The 27,917-nt window shown below is 43.1% G+C and overlaps 1 protein-coding gene across 1 annotated transcript; it reads right to left on the minus strand.

Moving 5' to 3' along the window:
- Positions 1 to 557: 557 nt before the first annotated feature.
- LOC308168865 (meiotic recombination protein REC8 homolog) lies at positions 558 to 20,644 on the minus strand (the record flags this gene model as incomplete). The annotated part of the gene is made up of 19 exons (XM_080543509.1): positions 558 to 649; positions 1,328 to 1,416; positions 2,053 to 2,157; positions 2,498 to 2,549; positions 2,940 to 2,988; positions 3,668 to 3,804; positions 4,182 to 4,254; positions 4,831 to 4,955; positions 8,889 to 8,967; positions 10,792 to 10,862; positions 11,320 to 11,386; positions 11,571 to 11,691; positions 14,303 to 14,378; positions 15,015 to 15,157; positions 15,756 to 15,824; positions 19,563 to 19,750; positions 19,835 to 19,931; positions 20,392 to 20,507; positions 20,588 to 20,644. 19 exons carry the CDS (start codon positions 20,642 to 20,644, stop codon positions 558 to 560), a joined length of 1,806 nt encoding a protein of 601 aa, XP_080399635.1.
- Positions 20,645 to 27,917: the final 7,273 nt, after the last annotated feature.

Consider the following 27,917-nt stretch of genomic DNA (forward strand, 5'->3'; position numbering starts at 1 on the left):
AAAACGGCTTGCCATAGTCCGATATAATACCACCTCTGAACGCGACCCAGGTCTGATTTTAAAAAGTCAGATTTCATGTGATTTGCGCTATTCACATGGTCATGCATAAATCAGACCTGAGTCACAAAAAAATCGGATTTGGGTCGCATTTCACTGCCATGTGAACGAAGCCCTAGTGACCCTGCACCCTGCAGCTCTTTTAACACCAGACAGTGAAAAGGCCAATTGAATTCATGTATGGTTTATCAGTGGGTACCCAGTTAAAAGCCATAACCATCAGACTGTATTCTGTGTGTGTATATGTATCTGTGTGTGGGTGTGTGTCTGTGTGCCTGTATAATATCTAAGCACCTGGTGGATATCAGTATCACTGTGAGTGCCTGTGAGTGTACATTTGTGAAAGTTGTCAATCAAGTGTATGTGTGTATCTTGTGTGAACCAGTTGTTGTGTATTTGTGATTGGGTGTGTGAACCCGCATGGTGTGCATTTGTGAAAGTCTGTGTGTGTGTGTGTGTGTGTGTGTGTGTGTGTGTGTGTCCAGGTCCCACTCTGTACCTCAGGCTGTCCGGGGGGAGTGGGAGGGGATGACAGTGATGGGGCCGTAGGGATGCCCCTGACACACACCCAGCTCTCTGCCAGTCACCCGCTCTGGACAAACACAGTGGCATACAGGTCAGAACACACCAGAACCAGAAGACCGACCCCATGTAGTAATAATTTTAAATTTAATAATTTTGCCATTTAGCAGACGCTTTTATCCAAAGCGACTTACAATTACGAATTACAGGGACATTCCCCCTGGAGTAACTGAGGGCTAAGTGCCTTACTCAAGGGCACACTAGTAGTGTTCAGGCAGGAGCTTCAGGCGGGATTTGAACTCACAACCTTCCGATCACAAGTCCAACTCACTATCCACTAGACCACCACTACCCCTATGTAGTCCTACAAGTGTCTAATGCCTGAGCTGAGCCCCAAACAGTGGTCCATCTTTGGTTGGACAACAAAGTTCTATTCTAAAATAAATAAGGTCAGCCCACTTTTCAGGGCCAAAAGTGAAGTGGAAAGTAAAGTCAGTCTTTCCATTTACATTTTTGGAATTTAGTGGACACCTTTTTTGGTAATATACAGTTGAGAAACTGAACAGGGGGATTCAGAGGTTTAAGGAGGGACAGTTAAGGTGTAGCCTGAAAAGATGAAGTCTATGGCAGAAGATAGGGAGAGACTCTGCAATCCTGACAGCAATGGGGAGCAATCTTCAGATTTAAATCCAATTTAACACGCCATTATATGGCACTCTATCATCAATTCAGTCATTCAACTCCTCACCTAACAGTTGGAAGAACATTTGAGCTGCAGTACTGCGGTCTGCATCAGGGGGCAGCAGAGAGTGGAAGTCCTCTTCCAATGACACCTTTCTGGAGAGGGAGATGAAGAAGAGGAGAGAGGAGTGTTTATTGTAGCATTGATAGTGGTTTACCTGTGGTTCTCTGATGAAGGGTGCTCCGTAGGGACGGGTTAGGTTGATCCATTTATCTATCAGTCAATCACGGACTTCCGCATCGATACAAAGATATCTAATCGACAAATCGAAAAAACCCATTACAAGTACTCAGTATTTGTGAGATTAAAAAATGCATGTGGCCGTGTTTTTTCATTCATTTACATAACAACCTCGCTGAGTTCATTCATCCCCTCTCAGTTGTTGCCATGGGCTATTGCCACTGCTCACGATAATGTTGTTCAATGTAAACTTTGCAATAGTAAATTCACATACCACCATTTGGCAACTGTAATACTTCAATACTTCAAAACAAAACACCCAGCGATCTCCAGTGATGCTGAGACACAGGCAAACTGACATGACTAACTTCACAGTTCAAACACAGACCTATGAAATGGTTATTTATTTTACATCGTGGACATAGATACGAGTTTGAATAAACAAGATAATTTAAGTCAGCATAAATATAGCATGCACGATCGATAAATGACATTTAGCATCCATCATCTAACTGATTGTGAAAAATGCAGTCGGACCCATCGACATTTACCTCAGCAGGCTCTCAGGGGTGAGCTCTGGTTCTCTCTCAGGGAGGTCGACACACTCCTCCACTATGTCCTCCATAGCCACCACCACCTCCTCTTCTATGGGAGACCTGCCCCCCCACACATAAACACACACACACACACACACACACACACACACACACCATTATTAGGTAGAGTATCTTCACCCATTAGCCATCAGTTACAATTCTAAGAATTGACTTTTGACATGAAAATGTTAGTACACGTTGCTACTTGCCCTCTACACCCTGACAAAATGTAAAAAATGGCACCTGGGATTATGGACGCCAGATTAGATGTCAAGCCACTCCTACTAACCCCCCCTTTAAAAAATAATAATCTATATTTAATATTCAATTTATATTTCAGTCGCTCTCATCCTCTTTCTAGAGAGATAATGTTCACTGAATTCTTTTTCTCATCTCTCACCGTCTGCTGGCCGGAGTGTGTTCTTTGGACACTTCCTGGAGCTCTGAGACAGCTGAAAGAAACATGTGATCGATCAGGCTCATGATCAAGCCCACTGTAGTAGACAATTGACTATCTTCCCCAAGCACACCCCATGTAAACGGACTACAGAAACCTTAAGCTCCTAGCCACTTTACTACTGAACTATCTATTATCACTAGTTGCACCACTAGTGTATTCTGTCTTATCTGTACTATTGTCACCTTTATCTGGTATTATGCCCATTTTTTTCTCCATGTATGTCCTGTACTACTGTTACTTTCTTGAATTATGTCTATTGCCTTATGTCTTGTGCTGCAACATAATGTCAGGAACCGAAGCCTAAGAATGTTACTCTCTTACACTTGTGTAATGTGATGTAACAATAAACTTGAAACTTGAGATAGATCCCCTGGTGTCTGACCTGAGGTTTCAGAGGGGGCTCGTCCTGACTCCCTCAGCTCTCGTGTGACCTGTGTACAGAGGACACTCATCGACACATGCACTGTAGACATGTTGTGTCGTGACAGAGAATGTACTCTCAATAATCTGGATGAATCATGGGTCGACGTATATCAACAAACAAACCAACGTGGGGAACGGTGGTGGAATAACGTTGTAGCTTGATGCACTCGTCTTGCAATACTGTTGTTGAAGTGTGCATTGTCGGTGCTGTGTTGGTGTGTTATTGTAAGTGTACAGCTAAACTAGCTAGCTACATTGACATTGGGAATGCAGTTGAAGAAGTGATTCTGCATGCATGCAGGGTCATCATCAAAATGTCAACTATGGCAATGCATTTGAACATGCAAATAGATATGGATATAGATAGGAACTACATATCAGCAGCAATACTTTTGGAAAATATGATTTGAGCCTAGCTGAACACATCCCATATGCCAACAAAAACAAACAATACAGTATAATAACTCCTTATTTTGTTGGCAATGAAGAGGTGCAAATAAGCGTATTTTGTAGTTTTTGTCTGAGAAATAGTCCTAATTTGGCTACAATCTCATATCGTGAATCGTATTGAATCGTGAGTTGAGTGCATTGTTACATCCCTACTAAAAACTAATGTTCATTGATTGATGGTTGAATGAAAACAAATGCGGTCATAGTCAACAGAAATAAAGAATTTACCCCTCTCACGCCAGAGCCCCTCCTCTCTCTGTCCTTCTCCACCCCCATGTCTACGTCGACCTCAGAGTCTCCCCCCTCCCTGCTGCTCTTCTTCCTGAGGACAGCACACTGTTGCCATAGTGACAGGAGGTCAGGGTGGAGGTGAGCTGTGTTAGGGAAGAGGGTAAGGAGGGGTGGGGGTGGGGGCAAAGAGAAGATAAGCAAACTTGTCTTATCTTAATCGTAGTCATCTACTTATGTGATCGCTCTCTCTAAAAACGCCACAAGGGTTGTCTATCTATCCATCTATCCATCCATCCACCCATCCGTCCAATCGTCCCTTCCTGGGTCCATCTATCCATCATGGACTGAACTGCATACTTCCTCCCTAGACCGCAATGTCCACCAACTCACAATATATCATCACTATCATCTGCGGTGGCATATATACGCTGGGAAAGATCCATTATGTCTACCTCTGGGTACGCTGAAACGTCAGACCTTGTCATCCAAGTTTCTCTCAGTAGAGGTATGAGATACTCACGGCAGGCGGGGGCGCTGAAGAGCTCTCCGGGGGCGGCCGTGGACCGGGAGGCGGGGTCTATCAGCACCTTGGACTGGGAGAGAGAGACAGCAATACTAGGCAAAGAGGTCAACTACACTTCCTCAAGCACGGATCACCAATAGGCGGCCCGCAGGCCAGATCCGGCCACTCTATAATGTGCAGCTTTATCACACAGCACAATGCCACAGATGTCGCAAGTTTTGAGGGAGCGTGCAATTGGCATGCTGACTCCAGGAATGTCCACCAGAGCTGTTGCCGGTGAATTGAAAATGTATTTCTCTACCATAAACCATCTCCAAAGTCGTTTCCAATTCCAATTCTCGGACACACCTTTGGAGACGGCTTATGGTAGAGAAATGAACATTCAATTCACGGGCAACAGCTCTGGTGGACATTGCTGCCAATTGCACGCTCCCTCAAAACCTGCGACATCTGTGGCATTGTGCTATGTGATAAAACTGCACATTTTAGAGTGGCCTTTTATTGTGACCAGCCTACTGAACAGTACTTCCTTAAAACAAAACAAAAAGATCTATTTAGATACCCAGACAAAGATACTTGACTGATTTGAAGAATCAATCCTTCAGTGAATTCCTCTGGTGCCTGGTAGGAGGGTGGGTGGTCTTACCAGGGGCATGGTCTCAGCAAGAGGGTCCTTGATCTGCAACTGCATTGCCTCCATGGAGATCTGCGTGTGAGGGTCGGCGAAAACAAGCTGTCGCCTGCGACCCTGTCTCTTAGGAGAGGGGACAACTTCGGGGAGCTAGGTGTCGGAGAGAAGGAGGTAGAAAAGGATGTAGCGGCAGAGTGGAATGTTAGAGGTAGAGAGGAGAGAAAGGATGTAGAGGCAGAGAGAAGGAGAGAGAGGATGTAGAGGCAGAGAGAAGGAGGGAGAGGATGTAGAGGCAGAGAGAAGGAGGGAGGATGTAGAGGAAGAGAGAAGGAGGGAGAGGATGTAGAGGCAGAGAGAAGGAGGGAGAGGATGTAGAGGCAGAGAGAAGGAGAGAGAGGATGTAGAGGCAGAGAGAAGGAGAGAGAGGATGTAGAGGCAGAGAGAAGGAGGGAGAGGATGTAGAGGCAGAGAGAAGGAGAGAGGATGTAGAGGCAGAGAGAAGGAGAGAGGATGTAGAGGCAGAGAGAAGGAGAGAGAGGATGTAGAGGCAGAGAGAAGGAGAGAGGATGTAGAGGCAGAGAGAAGGAGGGAGAGGATGTAGAGGCAGAGAGAAGGAGAGAGAGGATGTAGAGGCAGAGAGAAGGAGGGAGAGGATGTAGAGGCAGAGAGAAGGAGGGAGAGGATGTAGAGGCAGAGAGAAGGAGGGAGAGGATGTAGAGGCAGAGAGAAGGAGGGAGAGGATGTAGAGGCAGAGAGAAGGAGGGAGAGGATGTAGAGGCAGAGAGAAGGAGGGAGGATGTAGAGGCAGAGAGAAGGAGGGAGAGGATGTAGAGGCAGAGAGAAGGAGGGAGAGGATGTAGAGGCAGAGAGAAGGAGGGAGGATGTAGAGGCAGAGAGAAGGAGGGAGAGGATGTAGAGGCAGAGAGAAGGAGAGAGAGGATGTAGAGGCAGAGAGAAGGAGAGAGAGGATGTAGAGGCAGAGAGAAGGAGGGAGAGGATGTAGAGGCAGAGAGAAGGAGAGAGGATGTAGAGGCAGAGAGAAGGAGAGAGGATGTAGAGGCAGAGAGAAGGAGAGAGGATGTAGAGGCAGAGAGAAGGAGGGAGAGGATGTAGAGGCAGAGAGAAGGAGGGAGGATGTAGAGGCAGAGAGAAGGAGGGAGAGGATGTAGACGCAGAGAGAAGGAGGGAGGATGTAGAGGCAGAGAGAAGGAGAGAGAGGATGTAGAGGCAGAGAGAAGGAGAGAGAGGATGTAGAGGCAGAGAGAAGGAGGGAGAGGATGTAGAGGCAGAGAGAAGGAGGGAGAGGATGTAGAGGCAGAGAGAAGGAGGGAGGATGTAGAGGCAGAGAGAAGGAGAGGGAGGATGTAGAGGCAGAGAGAAGGAGGGAGAGGATGTAGACGCAGAGAGAAGGAGGGAGGATGTAGAGGCAGAGAGAAGGAGAGAGAGGATGTAGAGGCAGAGAGAAGGAGAGAGAGGATGTAGAGGCAGAGAGAAGGAGGGAGAGGATGTAGAGGCAGAGAGAAGGAGGGAGAGGATGGAGAGGCAGAGAGAAGGAGGGAGAGGATGTAGAGGCAGAGAGAAGGAGAGAGAGGATGTAGAGGCAGAGAGAAGGAGGGAGAGGATGTAGAGGCAGAGAGAAGGAGAGAGGATGTAGAGGCAGAGAGAAGGAGGGAGAGGATATAGAGGCAGAGAGAAGGAGAGAGAGGATGTAGAGGCAGAGAGAAGGAGAGAGAGGATGTAGAGGCAGAGAGAAGGAGAGAGAGGATGTAGAGGCAGAGAGAAGGAGAGAGGATGTAGAGGCAGAGGCAGAGAGAAGGAGAGAGGATGTAGAGGCAGAGAGAAGGAGGGAGAGGATGTAGAGGCAGAGAGAAGGAGGGAGAGGATGTAGAGGCAGAGAGAAGGAGGGAGGATGTAGAGGCAGAGAGAAGGAGAGAGAGGATGTAGAGGCAGAGAAGGAGGGAGAGGATGTAGAGGCAGAGAAGGAGGGAGAGGATGTAGAGGCAGAGAAGGTGGGAGAGGATGTAGAGGCAGAGAGAAGGAGGGAGAGGATGTAGAGGCAGAGAGAAGGAGAGAGAGGATGTAGAGGCAGAGAGAAGGAGGGAGAGGATGTAGAGGCAGAGAGAAGGAGAGAGGATGTAGAGGCAGAGAGAAGGAGGGAGAGAAAAAATAAACATCTACAAACAAAGCTGTGTGTATGCATGGTTGATGAATGAGGCCTATTGAGACACTACAGCGAGTCTGTGACGGTAATAGTATAAGCGTGTAACTGGCGACCGTGAAAAGAAATAAACAACCGTCAAACACTTTATTACATACATTTCCGCCTATCTATCAAACTGTCTCCACCCCCTCTAGCACACTATCTCCCTTCTAGCCCTTCCAATCCTCTCCAACCTGACATTTTTTGTTAATTTGTAATAATAATAAAAAATACAATTACTAATAATAAAGTGTTATAAAGTGTTATTTAACAGTTATTGGAATGTTTGTGTCCAGGTAGAAGACTGGAAATCTGGAAATTAATAAATTCTTTATTCACGATGTGTCCTATTCTCCAAAAAAGAAAAGAAAAAGAAAAGTGCTTCCTCTTTTCTTTCACTGTGCTCAACGCATAACTCACTGGGAACTTCAGAGTGTATATCTGGTACATCATTGTTGTGACGGTAAGACTGTGTGTATATATGAATGGCTAAAACGAGGGCTACGACTATTACCAAGTCTATCGCTGGGTTTATCCGCAAAGACCTTTGCCCGTACAGTGTAGTCGAAAACGAAGGTTTCCGACGAATGCGCCATAACACTGGCACCAATATATGAAATACTGTGTCAAAAATATTTAACTGAAACGGCTATTCGAGTGTTGTATGTAGTTCTTCCTTTAAACATTTTAACTCCTGCTTTCTGGGCAGTTAAGCCTTCTGGCACTTTATTTTGTATGAATGATGGCAGACACACATGGACAAGTTGCAGAAGAGTAACCTTAGATAGTCTATTAGGCTAGGCTGATGACTGTAACTGAATGTAACTGTCTCCATTTCTCACACACACACACACACACACACACACACACACACACACAAGCACAAACACACACACACACACACACACACAAACAAACATACATACACACACCTCTCCACAAGAGCTCTCCGGCGCTCTCTCCGGCGCTCTGTCCGGTGTTCTCTCTGGCCCTCTCTCTGGCGATCTCTCTGGCGCTCTCTCTGGCGCTCTCTCTGGCGCTCTCTCTGGCGCTCTCTCCGGTGTTCTCTCTGTCCCCTTCTCTGACTCGTCCTCTCTCTCTGAGGAGTACGGGGCCTCTAGTGGCATCTCCATGGGCTGGCCCGTTTCCTTGTCCAGCAGCCACACACTGTCCCCCACCACCACCGTGTCCTTCAGCCTGGACATGCACACACACACACACACACACACACACACACACACACACACACACACACACACACACAATGGTGGGTACTATCTTAATAACCATCTAGCTTCCTCATTTATTGTAATCAGAAAACACACACAGCAAAAATGAAGACTGTTCAAGTCCTAGCTGGACTTGAACAGTGACCACAGCCCTTGTGGCAGTAAGATCCGCCTGTGAAAGGGTCCCAGGGGACTTACTGGTCAATAGATGTCATGGCTCCCTCCTGGTCCCTTGTTCTCTCCGTCTCTCCCTCTCTCTCCCTTTCCCTCTCCTCAATCTCTGCGTCTGTCACACACACATTTTAATCATTTATTTCTGTCCACATAGAAACAAGTATACAAGGACACAAATACTGAAGGCACAGATGGGATGCATTCACAAACAGACATGGACAATGTCTTTCACATACAACAGGACAAGACTCACGGGTACAAGTAACACCGTCTCCGCCATATTTGGCGGCTGCCAATAATCGCAGAGACAGAGCAATACTTGCTGAGCCTTTTTGCTTCTCCCTTGGACATTCCCAGTAGACACACACACACACACACACACCTTTTCACTCCTTTCACGCTAACAAATGTCCATATCGATCGCCTGTCATTACTTAGAGAATCCTACTATCCTCTCTCATCTCTCTTACCCCAGTCGAATAGGTCTGGCTGCTCCAGAAGCAAGTCGATCACTCTGCCTGTGGCTTCAGTTAGCTCCGCTCCCTCAAACTGATGGAGAGAGACAGGGAGAGAGAGATAAGTAACCATAAAAAACCCAGCTCAACACTTGTGTCTTGAGCCATTCAGTGGGGAACAGTATTCTTACGTCAACATCAACGAAATACAACATCAAAATATAAAACACAATTTTCGATAAAAACAGTGCTAATAACTTAGTGAATCTTGATTTATTATTCAGCACAGTCTATGGCGGTGGTGGGTAAGGCTAAAACGTTCATCCTACGTTATTTGGCGTTCAGGAGACCTGTAAAGAATGGGATGGGTAATGTTTTGTATCTTGCTGTTCTTGTTTTGGGGATCTCAGTTGGGTAGTTTCTGATTTGGCGATTTGATATTTGGGCTCTGGTAGGTGGCAGCCAGGTTCTGAAGGGGGAATTCAGAAGACCCAAGGCAAAGTCCTTGCACAGTGTATTTCTTCTGTCTTAAGTATGTTGCATCAGGTAAGGGACTACTGTTGTTATCAGGCCAAGAACCCACTGGTCTGATCCCATAACGTTAATGGGAGACTGTGGTATCAGTCAATTATTCAGTGCAGGAGTGCCCGTGTGTTTGGCTTGGTAGGCCAAAATGAACCCTGAGTGGTTAACTGTGGGCCAAAAAACCCTGACCATCCATTACAACGAATACTTGAAATTGCCCATTTGGGAGTGCAATTATTCATATTATGATTTTATTACTAGTGACTAGTAGTGACCACTACTAGACCACATATGTGACATGTTCTAATGCTTTGATCCTCATATGTAATGATCAGACTTTTCTTTAGAAAAATGTGAATACAATTCCTTGTTGTTGAAAATAAATGACACATCACTAGTCAACTAATGCAGCTTGTTTTGTGAGCCTGCTAAGTATTGTCATAGTTTAACTAGGTAGCAGTGGGGATTACTCACCGAATCCATTGCGTTGCAGTATTTTGGCTTGACTAGCGAGTTTGTGTTGTGATTCTCAACAATGTTGAAACGTAGTTCCGTGTTTCAAAAGAAAAGTCAGAACATTTTGACTGGTCGCCGATATGAGGACCAAAGCATTAGAACGTGTCACATAATGTTGCTGGTGAAAAGGTCTGTATGTCGGCGATTCTCACGTCACGCAAATGACCTTTTTAAAATATATATATAAATGTGAAGTGTTGAAGTGTTGAAGAGCCCACTCGATATAATAATAATAATAATAATAATAATAATAATAATAATAATAATAATAATAATAACTTGCTTTAATCATTATATAATAATAATTTAATTATTGAGTCATTTAAAGGCAATATTTAAAAGATGGGTTTTTAGTCTTGACTTGAAAATATTTGCTGAGGTTATAACAAACAACAGTTTGTTACTTATGATTTGTGAATTGTATTCACTACATCATCTGCCATGGACTACTAGGTAAGTGATAGATGGCTTGTAAACAAACTTACGTTTTAGGACGTGTGCAAAAGCAAGGACTGTGTGATCATCTAATTATGTGGAGTTATGTGTTTTTAGCATGTTGATGTTCAATCAGCATGTTGTGATGTGATGCTACAAATGCAGTTAGGTGTTCATAGTGATGTTCCTTGCTAGCTACTAGCAACTGTTTTGCGTGTGTTTTGATTCAGAGCGTCTTTCTCCGGTATTTGGTTTGAGGGGTACCAACATTCAAATAAGCATATCTTCTTCAACTAGATTTCAGATGTCAATGTATGACACATCGTTTGAAAGCTTACAATCTGCACTTTCATAATATGGAAAAACAGTTCAAACGAATGAATTTCAAAATGACAATTTTCGATGCTAATCCAAGAACCCTCTCCCAGGCCCACGCCTTCACCTGAGTGAAGTGAAGCATGACCGGCTCCGGCTCTTTCAGGGTGATGGCTTCTGGCGTGGATTGGTTCAAACCTGAGGTGAGAGGGACATAGAGACAAGAGAAGGAAAAGAAAAAAGGGAGAGTGGAGGAAAAGTACCAACGTTAGAGACGCTGATCTCTTGGTGAAGATTTGTCATCTGATCTCAATAACAGACTATGTTTTAGCCCTGTCCGGAAGCAACGGTGTGCCCTTGAAACTCGTAAAGATCTTTAGAGGATTTTACAAGTGGAAGCAATATACCTATTCCATTCTGTCACATCCACACATGCTTATATTAGGGGGGGGCAACTCTAACATGTCTTATTATCTTTCTAGCGGAAACTTCTGGTGAGTATTTTGACCTTATTCCCACTTTCTGTTTCAGTCTGTGTCTTTTTTTTTGCAACTCGAGAAAGAAGCTTCTTGTAGAGTTGCAACTAGTAGAGGTTGGCTAGGAATTGACTCACCCTGGCTAGGAATTGACTCACCATGGCTAGGAATTGACTCACCCTCCCCCTCCGATGCGGTTCTGGAACTGACCACTGGAGAGCGCTGTGTAGTCACAGCCGCCATAATCTGCATTGGTTGGGGAAGTAACAGAATCGCCATAAAACAAGGTCAATCAATATACCACCTTTTCTGTGTGCTAAGCCTTAGAATAATGCTTTGTAAATACATTTGATGAATCAACAGAGAATTTGAATTCTAACTCTAATTAAAGTAGAGAAAATGTTTTGTTGTTGGTTAACGTTGAAAGTACCTGAGGGATCCTGTAGGGACTGGGGAGCTGGTCTCCTGAGCCCATCACACCAAAGAAGGGGTCTGGAGCCCCCTCAGCCTCCTCCAGAAGGAACAGGGAATCAGCCACGTTCAGGGCTAGTCTGGGACACAAAAGGGCCAATGTTAAATGCAAAATGGCTGCTATGCATTGCCCAGGTGGGTCTGACACATAGGCAGGGAGTGGGGTGAGATGTCCTCATACTAGAGCATAAGTGTAAGCATAGTTACAAGCTTATGTTTGAGTTTATGGTTAGACCGAGGCTACAGGTAGGGTTATAGGCTGCTCATCCGGTTAGACTGAAACGTTATCCCTAACCAAACATAAACTTACTGTATACCTAACCACAACCTTTACCCTGAAGATAACAATTTCTTACAGTAAGCGTGTTGTGTTTCTGGGTTACGGGACTGATCTTTATTTATGATGGGGGTGGTACACGGATGGATTTAACCTCTAAAATACCAAAATTGACGACCCTCCCCTTACGCAAAATATATTTTCGCATAGCCCTCGAATACTTGAAAAACATACATTGGCTCTCCCCCTACAAAGATGAATGATTAAAACACAGTGGTGTTGCCACACGCTGTAAACATTTCAAGGCAAATTAAACTATATATTTAGTAATGATAGAGTAACTACCTTTGATCGACAACACTATTGTTGTTAAAACTAAAGCAAAAGTGAAAGCGTTATGATGTTCCTTTTGACAAGAATAAACGTGAGTCGGGTTGTGATCATGCAACCCAGCTCCATACTGTTCAAGAGTCCTGGGGAGAACCCTGCTGTCCATAGTGCCGTCATTTCAGCTAAACAGCTATTACAGAATCATTGGCGATTCATAATCTATATTTTGTACATTTCATGCAATTCCACAGCAACATTTCTAAACACTGGAGAAAAACCTGCCATCCTGCATCAATTTAGTGCCATACCAAGGGCCTATATTTCACTTTGAAAGAGTCAGTGTTGCACACAAGATCTAGATCGATCAAGTGTTTCATAGGCACTACAACACACATGAAATTAACATAGTACATGTTGTTTTTGATTAAATAATTTTCGCCCTAAAGTAACCTAGCTTTTAATTACTTTACTTTGGCTGCGTTTTTTATTATTATTCTGAAATACTGTACACATCTCAGCAATGACAGTTGGATTTGTAAAGTGTTCTTCATACAGAACAAACAACAGAAGAAGAAAAAAATAAGCCTTCTGCATATACTCTGTCTACACAAAGGCCACAAGACCTTGTCAACATCACAGGTAATGTTCTCCCTGGCCAAGCAGAGGGGAAAGTATCGCCTGGCATGACGAATCCAGCCCTGATATACTTCAGATATATTTCAACACAGGAGAGCTCACCTTTAGCCCTTATTGCTTAAGCTATGATTGCTAATTCAAATGCAATAGGTGTTTGCCCATATGGAGTGTGATTGATGTTTTGAGTTTAGCATTCTGAATGGTAGTGTTTTCCATGTGAACACAAGAGATTTTATCAAGGAAGTGTGTGCCAAATGTAGAGAATTGTATTTAGTGTTTTGTTAACTGGGTGGTTTAGCGTGGCAAAATTAGTGATAAGCAAGAAATGTGTTTGTCAGAATTGGTGTGAGATAAAATACACCAGTTTCAGGTTTTGGTCATTGTGTTTGAGGTTTGGATGTTAGTGTTAAAGCGAAAACCTGTAAACACTTTATTTATTTGTTGTTCGACCACTGGTTGATTTTGTGGCGCTGTTCCGACTTTCAGGACTTCAGAAATCGACAGTTTGTCTTGCTTATGTCTTGCTTTCAGACAGTTTCTTTCTTCAAACTGATCACTGTTGTTTTCATTCTCGAACTGCTATCACAGAATACTGTATACTTTAGCTCCTACATAAACTAAGAAGGACACAGGTTAAAGTATACCATTCGTTCTTGAGATCACTTTAGTACGGAGCCCCCCTGGGGTCACATGGTAGGAAAACATTATTTGATGTGTGAATCCGTTCCCTCGGTTAAGTAAATCTGTTCCCTCGGTTTAGTAATTAGTTCCCTCGGTTTAGTAATTAGTTCCCTCGGTTTAGTAATTCGTTATGGTTAGGGTTAGGCCCTACGAGCCAGAACGATCGCAAGGATTCTAACCCTAAACCTAACCCTAACCCTGACCCTAATCCTGGTAGGGCCTAACCCTAACCCTTGGGACCCCAGGGGGGGTCCGTACTTTAGCCTTGTGAGAGGAAGGGGAATTAGCTCAAACACACAAAACGAGCGGCTCTTCAGATTTGCGATGACCCAACACTCGTTGTTGGTCAGTGGTCCACTGAACGAATACTACTGTGTATTTCCACCGTATTTCATATTTAGTAACATGTAAGTAAAAAACAAAGTTGTCAGAAGCAGGATTTGAACCCATGACTCCAGATGAGATTGCAACCTGAACCCAGTAACTAATATAGAGTTCTGTATATACCGTGGTAATATGATTCATTCGCGTATTATAATTATAATTTTTTACCGCGTAAAGGTTTGCCAAATTAACCGCGATCATTAACGAATAAACTAATATTTCTTTTTAGCTTTGAGAACTTCTGAGAAGTACGGCTAAAACAAACCCTTTACTCTGAGTGTGTTGAGGGGAGACGATGGTAAATGCCTACTCTGGGGCAGGTGTGTGGGTGACATTGTGTATGTGTGTGTGTAAGCGTGCATGTATGATGTGTGTCCCCTGACCTGTCAGGCTCAGGCAAGTCGATGCTTATGTGTATCTTGGAGCGCAGCAGGCGCTCGATGGTCTGCTGAATCTCATCTGGAAAAGAGCAGGGAAGTTACTACAGTATATCATGAGGTCAAGGTACTGTGTGACATCACATTCATTTTACAGGCTGCACAGTTACCGTGGTGATTCTGCGTGGGTGACCTGGAAGATGATGTGATTCTGCATCTACAGTACCATCACAACTAACTTTGCTGAAGTGTTTATGGTTTATGCTGCATTCTGCGGTGGAGGAGGTCATAAATCTAACAGTTTGGCTGGTAACGAAAGATAAACTACTACTACGAATTAATTCTGCTAAATGGTAATAAAATAAAAGGTATTATTGTGTACCAGAGTGTTTTGAAGAGACGGTAAGCCTCATCCTTTAGTGAGTTGTATCTACCTCTAATGACAATGTGCTGCATGTGCTGTGTTTTATCAATGAGTGTGTATGGAGGTGAGTGCGTGTAGTAGTAGGTCCTGTGGCTTTGGTGGTTTGTATTTCAGATCAACCAGTGCCCTTCACTGTGCAGCTGTCAGACCTGATGTATTACTTTACCTTACTCTCATTTCTGTGTGTATCGACAGCAGTTCTTTCCACAATGACATTTGTTATGCCCTTCATTTCAGGGCATAAAATGCCCTGCCTTCCCCCAGCCCCACTCCCTCCCTCCCTCCCTCTCTCACCCAGAAGAAAAGCACACTGGCGGTGGTAGACGATGACTACGCCGTACTGGAGCTGGGAAGACAGGTAGAGGGAGAAGCGGGGCCGGGGGAGGCCTGGTTGGAGGGGAGGCACCCGCACCATCACATAGTCCATGATGTCATCACTAGGATCAACGTGACACATATCAGACACACACCCATCAAAGATTCTGATCTAAAGCACCAGTGTGTGACCTTCAGACCTGGGTCAAATACTATTTGAAATCCTTTCAAATACTTGAGCGTTTACTTGAGCCTGTCTGGAGTCCCTGAATGGCATGATTTGCACTTTTGGGGATTATTCAACAATGGTTCAATTGCTCCAGGCGCCATCAGTCAAGCACAGATATTTGAAATATAACATGTGTTATTTAAACCTATGTCTGGTGGCCTCATGCTGTACTGTAAAGTCTGACACACAATGTACATCATTAAGCATTTAGCAGATGCCTTTATCCAAAGCGACTTACACAAATACATTTGTCTGAAGTAAGTGAATCATCTATGCATCAGTCATTACAAGAAAGTAATCTATGCTATGACCAGGGGCCATTGGCAGTTACAATGCCTGACAGGTAAGATGTAGTCTGAAGAGATCAGAAAGGTCTGTACAAGAATTAGTACTGCTGTGACAGAAGTTTCAATAAAACCATAATGCTAAATCAATACCTCGTATTCCCTCAGACAGTGGAGGGGATGGGGGGGGGGGGGGGGTTTACATACCATGTTTTCCCAACATTGACCTTCAGAAGCTCCCTGCGTGTTATTCTGGTTCCTTTCGTGGCTGCCAACCTAAAACCACCCAGATCAGGCATGAAAATGGGTCGGGGTGAAAAAGGTGAGAAGGATACGAGACCCGGAACCTGCTAGGCGGTCCCGGCGGAAAGTTTGTTTTGTGGAATAATTAGCTTCCATGTGCTCATATCTGATTTCTTTTAGATTTACTCTAGTGGTGGTCACATGCAGAATTACAAGATTAAAAAAAATTAAAAATTAAAAAAAGTATGGATGTCTATTATGGATTCAAAACGGCGAATTTCGCCAAAAGGTGAGCGATTATCATGCCTGTATATTACATTACCTCAGAATACCACCAACAACATCACATTAACTATGTTACATTACCTCAGAATACACCAGGAACATCACACTAACTATATTACATTACCTCAGAATACACCAGGAACATCACATTAACTATGTTACATTACCTCAGAATACACTAGAAACATCACATTAACTATGTTACATTACCTCAGAATACCACCAACAACATCACATTAACTATGTTACATTACCTCAGAATACCACCAACAACATCACATTAACTATATTACATTACCTCAGAATACACCAGGAACATCACATTAACTATGTTACATTACCTCAGAATACACCAACAACATCACATTAACTATATTACATTACCTCAGAATACACCAACAACATCACATTAACTATGTTACATTACCTCAGAATACACCAGGAACATCACATTAACTATATTACATGACCTCAGAATACACCAGGAACATCACATTAACTATGTTACATTACCTCAGAATACACCAACAACATCACATTAACTATGTTACATTACCTCAGAATACCACCAACAACATCACATTAACTATGTTACATTACCTCAGAATACACCAGGAACATCACATTAACTATGTTACATTACCTCAGAATACACCAGGAACATCACATTAACTATGTTACATTACCTCAGAATACCACCAACAACAACATCACATTAACTATATTACATTACCTCAGAATACACCAGGAACATCACATTAACTATGTTACATTACCTCAGAATACACCAGGAACATCACATTAACTATGTTACATTACCTCAGAATACCACCAGGAACATCACATTAACTATATTACATTACCTCAGAATACCACCAACAACATCACATTAACTATGTTACATTACCTCAGAATACCACCAACAACATCACATTAACTATGTTACATTACCTCAGAATACACCAGGAACATCACATTAACTATATTACATTACCTCAGAATACACTAGAAACATCACATTAACTATGTTACATTACCTCAGAATACACCAACAACATCACATTAACTATGTTACATTACCTCAGAATACACCAGGAACATCACATTAACTATGTTACATTACCTCAGAATACCACCAACAACCTCACATTAACTATGTTACATTACCTCAGAATACACTAGAAACATCACATTAACTATGTTACATTACCTCAGAATACACCAGGAACATCACATTAACTAGATGGAACAGCCAACAGCATTGTAACATCAGGGTTCTTCCCAAAGAATGAAAGCGGTATTACATACAAATACATATCCAGCTATTCCTCACAGGTTGAACTGAAAAGGTGCAGGCTTTAGTTTCCAGTTGAGTTATATGAGCTAGATCCCTTTCAGTGAGGTTTTTATCAGAAGCTAGCTACAGAGGTAACTTGTTAGCATCAAGCTAAACTCTTAGCTAGCTACATGTTGTCATGGACTTACCAAATGGTGGAAAAGCAGCCACTGCGACGTCGAAGAACATTAGGATAATAAAACATTTCCTCACTCTCACAAAAGTGCCAACGTTGCAAAGGAAACGGGGTTGGTCGGTAGCTATCTCGGAATGAATTATTCGGGTTTCAAACTATGTGATGACTCTCCTAAATCCCCTCAGGAAAGTCCGCGAGTGAGGAGATTCCCGCTGGTGACAAAGACTGAATTACTACTGGTTATTACTGGTCCAATCAGCGATGAGATTACCTTCCGGTCCAATCAGATGTGGGATTACCTGTTTTGACCAATCGCCTTTCTCTACTTGCCTTAGATACAACAATCTGAATTACTACTGGTTATTACTGGTCCAATCAGCGATGAGATTACCTTCTGGTCCAATCAGATGTGAGATTACCTGTTTTGACCAATCGCCTTTCTCTACTTGCCTTAGATACAGCAATCTAAATATCTGTGACTGTAACCAAAGTGATAATAATATATACAACAGTTAGTTCCGACCAAGTGATTTGATTGGACAAGAGGCATTCCATGAGTTACGATATACAGTATAACAGCACTGGGACTTTTAACTATATGTTATGTAAAAAGGGTGACAACTGTGAAAGGGTGAAGAACTGTCCGTGTAGCTACAGTTCACAACATTTTTTTAAAGCATTCTTTAATTCATTATAATTATGCCACCTGTTCTAACAGCCACTGTGTGTGTGTGTGTGTGTGTGTGTGTGTGTGTGTGTGTGTGTGTGTGTGTGTGTGTGTGTGTGTGTGTGTGTGTGTGTGTGTGTGTGTGTGTGTGTGTGTGTGTGTGTGTGTGTGTGTGTGTGTGTGTGTGTGTGTGTGTGTGTGGGGGGGGGGGGGGGGGGGGCACTTGATGCACTTAATCATTTTGAAAACGCGGCTGAAGAACCTCCGAACTCCTCCCTTCTTCTTCTTCGTCTTCAGTTTGGTGGCTTTATCCTCTGTGAAGGAAGGACAAGATACTTGAGTGTTCTTCCATTTATTAAATGATTAATGCAACTGTTACTTTAGACACAATGATTGGTGTGAGGGTTTTTGTTTTATGATGTTAACTCGTTGCGATTTTAGAAAATTAACAGTAAAAGTAACGTACCACTGGAATCAATAGCCATGAGCTCTGAGGGCTGTAAACAAACAGAGGAGAGCAGTCTAAGAGTAGGAACAGCAACACATTATTTCCTGTAGTGTCTTACACAGGAAAACATTAATGTTATTGTGATCGTGGCTCATTTGTAATACACTTAACTTTAATGCATCATCTCGTCACTGCAAAGGGCACTGATTTTATATTTTCATAACATAATTTTGTTGTCTTAATTATTTTGGGCCATGGCCTTGGTGATGGCAGAGAGAACATCATTTTTAGGCACTTCTTCTCCAGACTGGGAGAGAAAAGAGGCAGTTGCATTCTCCATCAGCCCACTGATGTCCCTGGCAGCAGCAGCCTCCCATGTCTTCTCCATGGTGGAGGTCTTCAGTTTGGCCTCTGACCTGTTCTCTGTTAAGGATTTAGGGTTAGGGTTAGGGTTAGGGTTAGGTCACTTCTATAAAATAAAAATAAAATATCTATAATAAATAATATTTAATAATATAATATATGCCTGTATGTTGTTATCTAAAATCCTAACTGCAGTAATGTGATGCCTTGTTCTGTGATGCCATTCTTAAGTGAAATAAGATTTTACAGTATGGGGCGGCTGTGGCTCAGGAAGTAGAGCCGGCGTCTAATGATCGCAAAGTTGCCGGTTCAGAGATTCAATCTCTGATTGGCCACGTGTCGAGGTGTCCTTGGGCAAGACACTGAACCCCAAATCGCTCCCAGTGAGCGGGCCAGCGCCTTGCATGGTACCTTGCCGCCATTGGTGTGTGAATGTGTGTGTGAATGGGTGAATGAGAGGCCATTGTAAAGCGTTTTGGAATATGGCACTGTATAAGTGCAGTCCATTTACAGTAGGCATGATGCTTCTGTATTACCTAGCCAGGAGATGTTCAAAGGCCATCTCTACGATCTCTGGGGAGAGATCTCCAACCAATCGAAATACCCTGGAGAGAGTGACCTCCTTCAGGAGTGAGGCGAGGACAGGAAGGAGGATCTTCTTGACCGCCTCCTCCGCAGCCGGTCGGGTCTTGCACAGGAACAGGTCCATCCCCTCCATGGTTACCTTCATGTGACAGACAGAGAGTTGACTCAAGCAAGCACTTTGAGGTTTGTCTCCAGGAAATAGCAGTGTGTTGTGTTGTCATACCGTTCTGCCCATCAGCAGTGAGAGGCGGTGCTCATCCTGGATCTCCCTGCGGACTTCCTCCTCCATCTTCTCCATTCCGAGGAGCGGCTCTCCAGAGCTGTGCACAACATTCCACATTATTTCTTGCAGGAGAGTCAGGGCACTAATATGTTAATAAAATGAATTTACTGCCTGTTATTGCTGGGTATGTCAGTAAACATGTTCATGTGTTGTCCTAGTAGGCTACTTACAAGTTCAAGGAGATGGAGCTGTAAGTTGGGCTCTTTCTCTGCCATGTCATCATACCTTCATGTGAATAAAATAATGTATCAGACTGCTATCCATAGAATATATCAACCTATCTATACAGTTTGATAAAATCTCTCACTCATCTTTGATTATGCAGAGGTGGATCTTAGACTTCATAGACATAGCCAGCAGGTTTATGGGAATTTTATATTTGTACTTGAATTTTGTCATTGTATTTCTCTCCTGAGTTTAAGTTTTTGTTACCACTCCCTTGTATTATTCCCTGAAATAATAATAAAAAATGTATCACAAAAAAAGAAATCACTCACTCATCCAGCAGGAAGGGCCTCTCCGTTAACAGCCAGTTCCTCATGTCCTTAGCTGTTATATAGGAGGGGACCTCCACCGGATGTTTCAGCAACATGAACGCCTTCATGAGCTTTTTCTGCAAAAGAGGGAGACACACATTAAAGTTTTAACAGTTGATCTCCTGTGCATTTGTGCCTGACTATTGTTTCAACTTACCTCCCCGTGGAATAGGGCTTCATAATCATAACCACCCTCCATATTAACTGTGGCCATGGTAACATAAGGGAGGGAGAAACATGAAAAACCAACGAGTTAAAACAGCAAGTAACTATAAAATATAGACACACATCAAAAATATTATACTGAACATGTAATTTCTGATGCATTGGAGGAATAAATACCTAATGAAGAACAATCAATAATGGTTATTGATCGTGAATACTTGTGAATACTAATAAAACGCAGTGACAAACGGATTTCGCTAGAGAGTCGAGTATATTCTGGCAGGTCAAAACTTCTGTGAGTGAACTTGACTATTTGCGGAATGTTAAAACATTGTGACTACAAGATTATGTTACTACACCTCCATCTATGATACATTATTGCGTGGGTCGCTGAGAGATTTATTATCATTGTAGGGTGACAGCGCCACTCAGTTGTAGAAGAAGGTTACTACACCCTAACTGGACTGAGATGCCTGATCTGTTTGAGGGGGATAATAATGACCATGACTCTTGGTTCTTTTATTTCCTGTCAGGTTTTCTTCATTGAGTCGCATCTTGTGAGAAATGCGCTATACAAATAAAACTTGATTTGATAGCAGAGGGTCTGAATACTTACGTACATATCAGTATTTATGTATTTCAATTTTAATAAATCTACTGACATTTAAAAAACCGTCTTTCACGTGTGCATTGTTATCACGTGTTCCGTTGCGCAGAACTGTTGCGCAGAATTTCACTGCGTGAAATGTATTTTTGTTAGCCTTTCTGTCAGACTTTGCCTCCATTGTAGTCAGTATAGATAGCACCGTTTTATTAATGACCCCCCAGGTGCGCTGAACAATTCTGGCATTGAAAATAGCACTGATATTTCAGACATCACCCCCCAACGCCACCCCCAGCGCCTGCATTTGAGCCAAGATTGGTTTTTACGCTATTAAATTAAAGCCAGATGTGTCTTAACCCTGTCTTGACTGCTTGGCCTTGGTCAGGCCTGAAACTCTGGGTCTGATGGAAATTGTTGTTTTTGGTGACAAAATACATCATGACCTTGAGTGATGCCCAATTAGCTTCGGTGTGCAAGTGGTTGAAAGGCTGCTGATGCAAAAGGTCATAAAACTGTACAGTATGACTCATCTCTCCTCTGCTTTCTCTCCTATCCTCCTCTCCTCTCCACCTGTCTCCTCTCCTCTCATCTCTCCTGTCGTCCCCTCCTCTCCTCTTCCCTCCTCTCCTGTCGTCCCTCCTCTCCTCTCCTCTCCTCTCCTTCACCTCCCCTCTCCTGTCCAACTGTCATCTCGTGTTCTCAGAGACTGTGCTGTGTGTTCAAGAGCTGGCGGTGATGAGGACACCGCTCTGAAACTCTGGGCCCTCAGCTCCCATCTGCTGGGCATCCACTGGAGATGAACATACACACACACACACACACACACACACACAGGCACGCATGCACGCACACACGCGCGAGCGCACGCACGCACACACACACACACACACACACACACACACACACACACACACACACACACACACACACACACAGATGTGCATGGACAGATTCACACCAGTACTAAACTATACATATACCATGCTGCTTCCTTCTGTCTGTTGCAATACTATGAATACTTAAGATAATGATATAAAAGTACCTACATTTAAAAGTGTGCACGATCCAGACTATAGTTTATCATTTATGGTTATTTAACTTAAACCCACGATAATGACGCACCCCACCACCACCACCACCACCACCACCACCACCACCAAAACATGTTTATGACGTAATCCGTTGAACCCATTTGACCTCTACCACATTGTGCTTTTTTACTGGTTACACGTACATGCTACATCTATGCCACTGTGAGCAAAAACCTCTACTCTCTTTCCAGACCATAGCCGCTTTGTGGTCAGGTATACAACTTTTATTGACGACATAGATAGAATCTACAGACTACACTGTAGTCAGTCATGTCAGTGAATGTTTTGTATTGTATGCCCTCTACTGGTGGATGTGAGAATGACAGGAATTCATTATGCTGCTGATGTGTTTGTTGAAAGGGAGGTATTTGTCTGACAAAACTATGAAAAAAACAGAACACAATACATTTTAATAACTTTTTTAATTGCACACAATATCTCAGATACACGCTCAAACTACAAAGGTCCTTGCCAAATCATGTCTGCATAGGCTACAGATAATCATAACACAACAATACAAAAAAAAAAAAATCATGTAACATGTAAAGTTGAGGAAGCTAAAGGAAACAGACAATCTAGTAAGTTAGACATCAATATTGTCAGGTTGTGCCAGCATGAAGTAAGTACTGTACAAGCCTGAAGTGATTTTAACGTCACTCAAGTGACTAAACAGCTGGGGGGTATTCCACGAAGCTCGATAAAGTTCTAAGCCTCGATAAAGTTCTAAGCCTCGAAAATGTTAGCTTGCGTTCGGTGCCATCAATGTGGTTCAAATAATTCGCTGCTTGGTTGAGCTCCTTCTGAGTCAGATATAATTAGCCTGGTCGCGACCAGGCTAAAACACAGGCTATGGTAAGACGCGCGTCAAAAAAGGCTCACAGGCGGAAACTACATCCCGAACGACAGTTCCTCTTTTAGGAAATTATTAGTTCCCACTTCACACGAGATAGATAGATGGATAGGTTGACTGTGTGAAAGATAGATAATTTGATATTTTGAAAGTGTGATCGATCGATAGATAGTTTGATTGTGTGATAGATAACTTGATATTTTGAAAGTGTGATAGATAGATCGATAGATCAATAAAGAAAAGAGTGTAAAAAAAAAGAAGTAATTGTCTCAACTTGCATTGCTGTCATCACAGCGGTCTGGCTGGCGTAGTGGTTAAATGTAAATAATAGAGCTAATGTATGTATGTATGTATGAATGTTATGGAAGTGTATTGTCTGTATTTAAGTGTTTAAGATGAACAATTGTTTGAAAGTATGGTATGAGGACCCCAGGAAGAATAGCTACTGCATATTTGCTGTATCTAATAGTGGATCCAAATAACCAAACCAAACCAAACCCCTCCTCCCCCTTACCTCCGATGGTGGTCTCCTGGAACTCGTCGAACTAGCCCTTGACGAAGCGCAGAACCAAGCTGGACTTGCCCACAGCCATGTCCCCCAGAAGCACGAGTTTGAACTGGCAGATCTTGGTCTGGGGCAGCGTGCCGTTGGGGCGACTGCTTCCTCTGGTGGTCATGATGGAGGAGGGCAGGTGGGGGGGGGGGGGGGGGGGGTGCCACCCGGGGAGGGGGGGGGAGCTCAGACAGACGGGACTCTGGGAACGGGTACTCTCTCTCTCTCTCTCTGCCTCTCTCTCCCTCTGGTCTCCTTTCGTCTCCTGTTCTAACTAGCTAGCTCAGAGGTGATTAGATGAGCTAGTCTGCTGCACACTTGCCAGCTAAAGAGCTAACTGGATGCACTTTATTATTTTACTTAAAGTAGATATACAATCTTTCTTATTCTGCTAGAATTGGGTTTCATGGTAATACCATAATGGCATATTTACAGTACATGGACAGTGGATTGAAGCATTGGAAATGTCTGTTTTTTATAGATGGACATACGATTTTTTTTCAGGTGAGAGTAAAGTCAAAATGACATTATCTGACTGCATTGCCCACAGCAATCCAATATTCAATTATAATAATGTTATAAATTGATATGGATCAATTTATACCTCTTATTAGATTATAAATACTCTGGTTCTTATGTTGGGGGCCACCCGCTGTGCCGACGGACCACGATGCCGACAGTTTATTAGCGGATTTCTGCGAGAGCTGACAAGACGGTACATGTGGGAAAACTAGGGTTAGGGTTAGGTGCAAGGGTGCTACGGTTAAGGTTAGGGTTAGGGTTAGGGTTAGGTGCTAGGGTGCTACGGTTAAGGTTAGGGTTGGGGTTGGGGTTAGGGTTAGGGGTAGGGTTGGGGTTAGGGGTAGGGTTAGGGTTAGGGATAGGATTAGGGTTAGGGTTAGACATGCCAGCATGTACCAAGTCGACGTAGCACCTAACCCTAACCCTAGTTTTCCCACATGTACCGTAACAGAGAAGCGGAGAGCATTCACATGCAGGGAGGGCTGTCGGCACAACGGTCCGTCGGCATTGATTGATTGAATTGATTGAAAACCTTTATTGTCCCCAATGGGGAAATTTTGTTGTCAAACAGCTCAGTTAGGGCAGAAAACATTCAATACAGAAAACAGAAAACATTCAATAAAATACATAAAACAGTGCAGGCTCAATAAGTAAAAAGTTCCAAAAGTTCCAGCTCCAGGAAAGTGGACAGGTAGTCAAGACCACATAAGTAGCCTTGTGAACCGATGGTTCTCGAGCCTAATGGCCCATAGGGCAGGATTTTCCTGTTTCTGTAGCGTGAGGCGGCTTGATGTACAAGTACACCCCCTGGACATGACGCTGGTATGTCGCAGGGTCTTACCCCCAACCAACCCTTAATGCTGAGTTATCATCACCGAGGGGGGGGGTTCCATGCCACAGTCCATGCCACCCCCCCAAGGCAGCAAACCTAGGGGAAACACTGAGAGCAGATAGATGAACTGTTCAGTGTCAATCCTGTAGAGATGGAGATGGAGGTTAAATCTCCAGAATAATGTCCAGCTACAATCGCAACAACATTCACAACATTTCTGGAGCCTGGTAGACCCAGACAACTATAAGAATATTCACCAAGCAGCCCTGAAAGTATTTGCTTTATTTGTCTACATACGTTTGCGAATCAGCTTTTTCTGATATGAATGTAATGAAATCTACATTCTGAACAAGCCTGACAGATGACCATTTAAATGACTCTATAAGAGTGAACCTAAGTGGATACACTCCAGCATACACAACTGTAGTAGACTCCATGCAGTGACAGTCATCTCACTAAGGGTAGGAATGAGTCAACACACTTATTACACACATGCACAATATTTTTTGAAAGAGACAAAAAGACAAAATAATTCGTTATGTGAATGAATGTAAGTAATAAGATATGAGTAGCTCTCGGCCACTTACATTTTTTCAAAGTAGCTCTCAGATGAAAAAAGGTTGTAGACCCCTGCTTTATGCTGATACATGCCTGCCATCTAGTGGACATTTAAGGGTACGACCAGGTAGGGGGATATTGCTTGTAACACAATCCTCATTCCTTCTCTCTCTAGTCTAACCTAATCCCATAGTAACCTTCATAATTCAGTTCTAGATATGTATTTTCTTTATGTGGCTAACACAACTCCAATTAAACTGCTTCATAAAGTTAAAGTTAATACATGTATAGTAATAAACACTTTAATAGTAATTACTTTGTTGTTTAGTATCAGGGAGGGAGGGAGAATGGATGACCATCTTTCTTCAGTAGGCCTACCATTTCTAGCTCATGTATATTTCTAATGATTCATTATATGTCTTGTACATGATTCTTGTTATGATTCTTGTATATGATTCTTGTATATGATTCTTGTTATGATTACATTTCTATTGGGATATTGCCTCAAGCATAGCTGTAAACATGCTTAGCTACTATATTTGTTGCTGTAATCGCAGTTGCTTCTAGCTATGATATTTAAGATCACTTATCTAGTTACACAATCTTCAGCATAACAAGTTCATAAGATATGAAAAATGCACAAGCAAAAGGAATGCAATCCAAATTATTTTTTATTCACGGTGGGCAGCAGCTCCGGCCAAGGCTGTTTGCAGTTGTGAGCGTCCTCTGGAGGACGGGCGCTAGAGACAGGAGAGAGAGTTCATATGAGCTTCACCAGGCCTATAGCTACAGAATATAATACTTTATTAGTTTAGTTAGTATGTCCTTGGTCTATGTGTTCTATGTGTTGACTTACCTCTGCTGTGTCCATCGTCGTGAAGACGGTTACTGGGGGGACGGAGGCCGTCTGCCTGGACCGCAGCTCAGCAGCCCAAGGCTCTTCACAGATGTGAGCATCCTCTGGAGGCGGGAACGCTTCTGTTTCTTTGAAGCTCCGCTCTCCTCACAAGGCGGCGTCTCAGCTGTCACTGGGCTGGCCGCTAGAGAGAGGAGAGAGAGTTCATATGAGCTTCACCAGGCCTATAGCTACAGAATAGAATACTTCATTCGTTTGGTTAGTATGTCCTAGGTCTATGTGTTCTACATGTTGACTTACTTCTGCTGTGTCCATCGTCGTGGGCAACCTCGATGCCCTCCTGTCCTGGGGCTGGAGGCTGGACACCATCATTGATGTCCTCCGGTCCTGGGGCTGGAGGCTGGACACCAACCTGGTTGGTCCTCTTGCACTATATCAGTTGTTACAGAAGAAGAATCAATGACAGAACATATCTCTTAAAACCCCATTATTCCTACAACAACAATGCATAGCTTGTCTGCTGTTTTATGATAAACTGGTAAGACTTTACCTTTACATTACACTTCCTTAATGTGAAATTATGTGGAATGTGGCGCATAGAGAAGCAAAGAGGCGGGTTTGTTATTATCAAACTAGTAACTAAATTAGAAACGTTATGCTAGTTATTAATTAACGTTAATTTCGCAATGTGTTTCGCAATGTGTTTTTTCTCCAGCTGACGTTATGTTAGACTCTAGAATCATGGGCATCATTTATTTTGTAAATTGTTTTTGTCAAACGTAGCTTATTATTGCCTATTAATTCTTGTACCTTACTCAATATCATTTTTGTTATATTTTTTAATTCTCACTGATTATTTTGGTGAAAGTTGTCAATTATTATGACAGAAATTGGCAGACCTCCTGCAGTACCTCTGCGGACCCCCGGTTGAAGACCACTGCTGTAGAGGATACAGGCCTGGAAGAGCTTTGAGGTTTGCTCTTCATCGATTTCGGAGGACTGCCGTCTATTTTCTTGGAGCCCTGAATGTTGAGAAAAGGTGCAAATGGAAATGCCATACCTGTTGCAGCTTATCAATCCCAATAAAGCAATGCAATTATACAAACTAAAATACTACACATATGAATATAAATGTGTAATTCTGTATCAATTAGTTAAAGACAAGGCAGTGTTATCAATTAACATTTTGAAAGATATAGATTCAGTATGTGTAATATACCTTCCAGCGAGAGAATAGTTTTCCCTTCTTTCCTTTCTTGGCTGCCTGTGCTGCACCACACGCACCAAGAAGCTCCGTCGTCAATGACGTCTCCAAAACATTGACAATTGCTGGATATTTGGACTCAGCCGCCATCTTGAGGCCTTCCTCACCACCGAACTGTTGCACAAGCTCCTTGTGAACATCCATGTAGATCTTGTAGATGTCCAGACCCCGAGGGTATTCCTGAGTCCGTGG

Source organism: Nansenia antarctica, assembly GCF_963989245.1.
Source record: "Nansenia antarctica genome assembly, chromosome: 12".
Taxonomy (NCBI): domain Eukaryota; kingdom Metazoa; phylum Chordata; class Actinopteri; order Argentiniformes; family Microstomatidae; genus Nansenia; species Nansenia antarctica.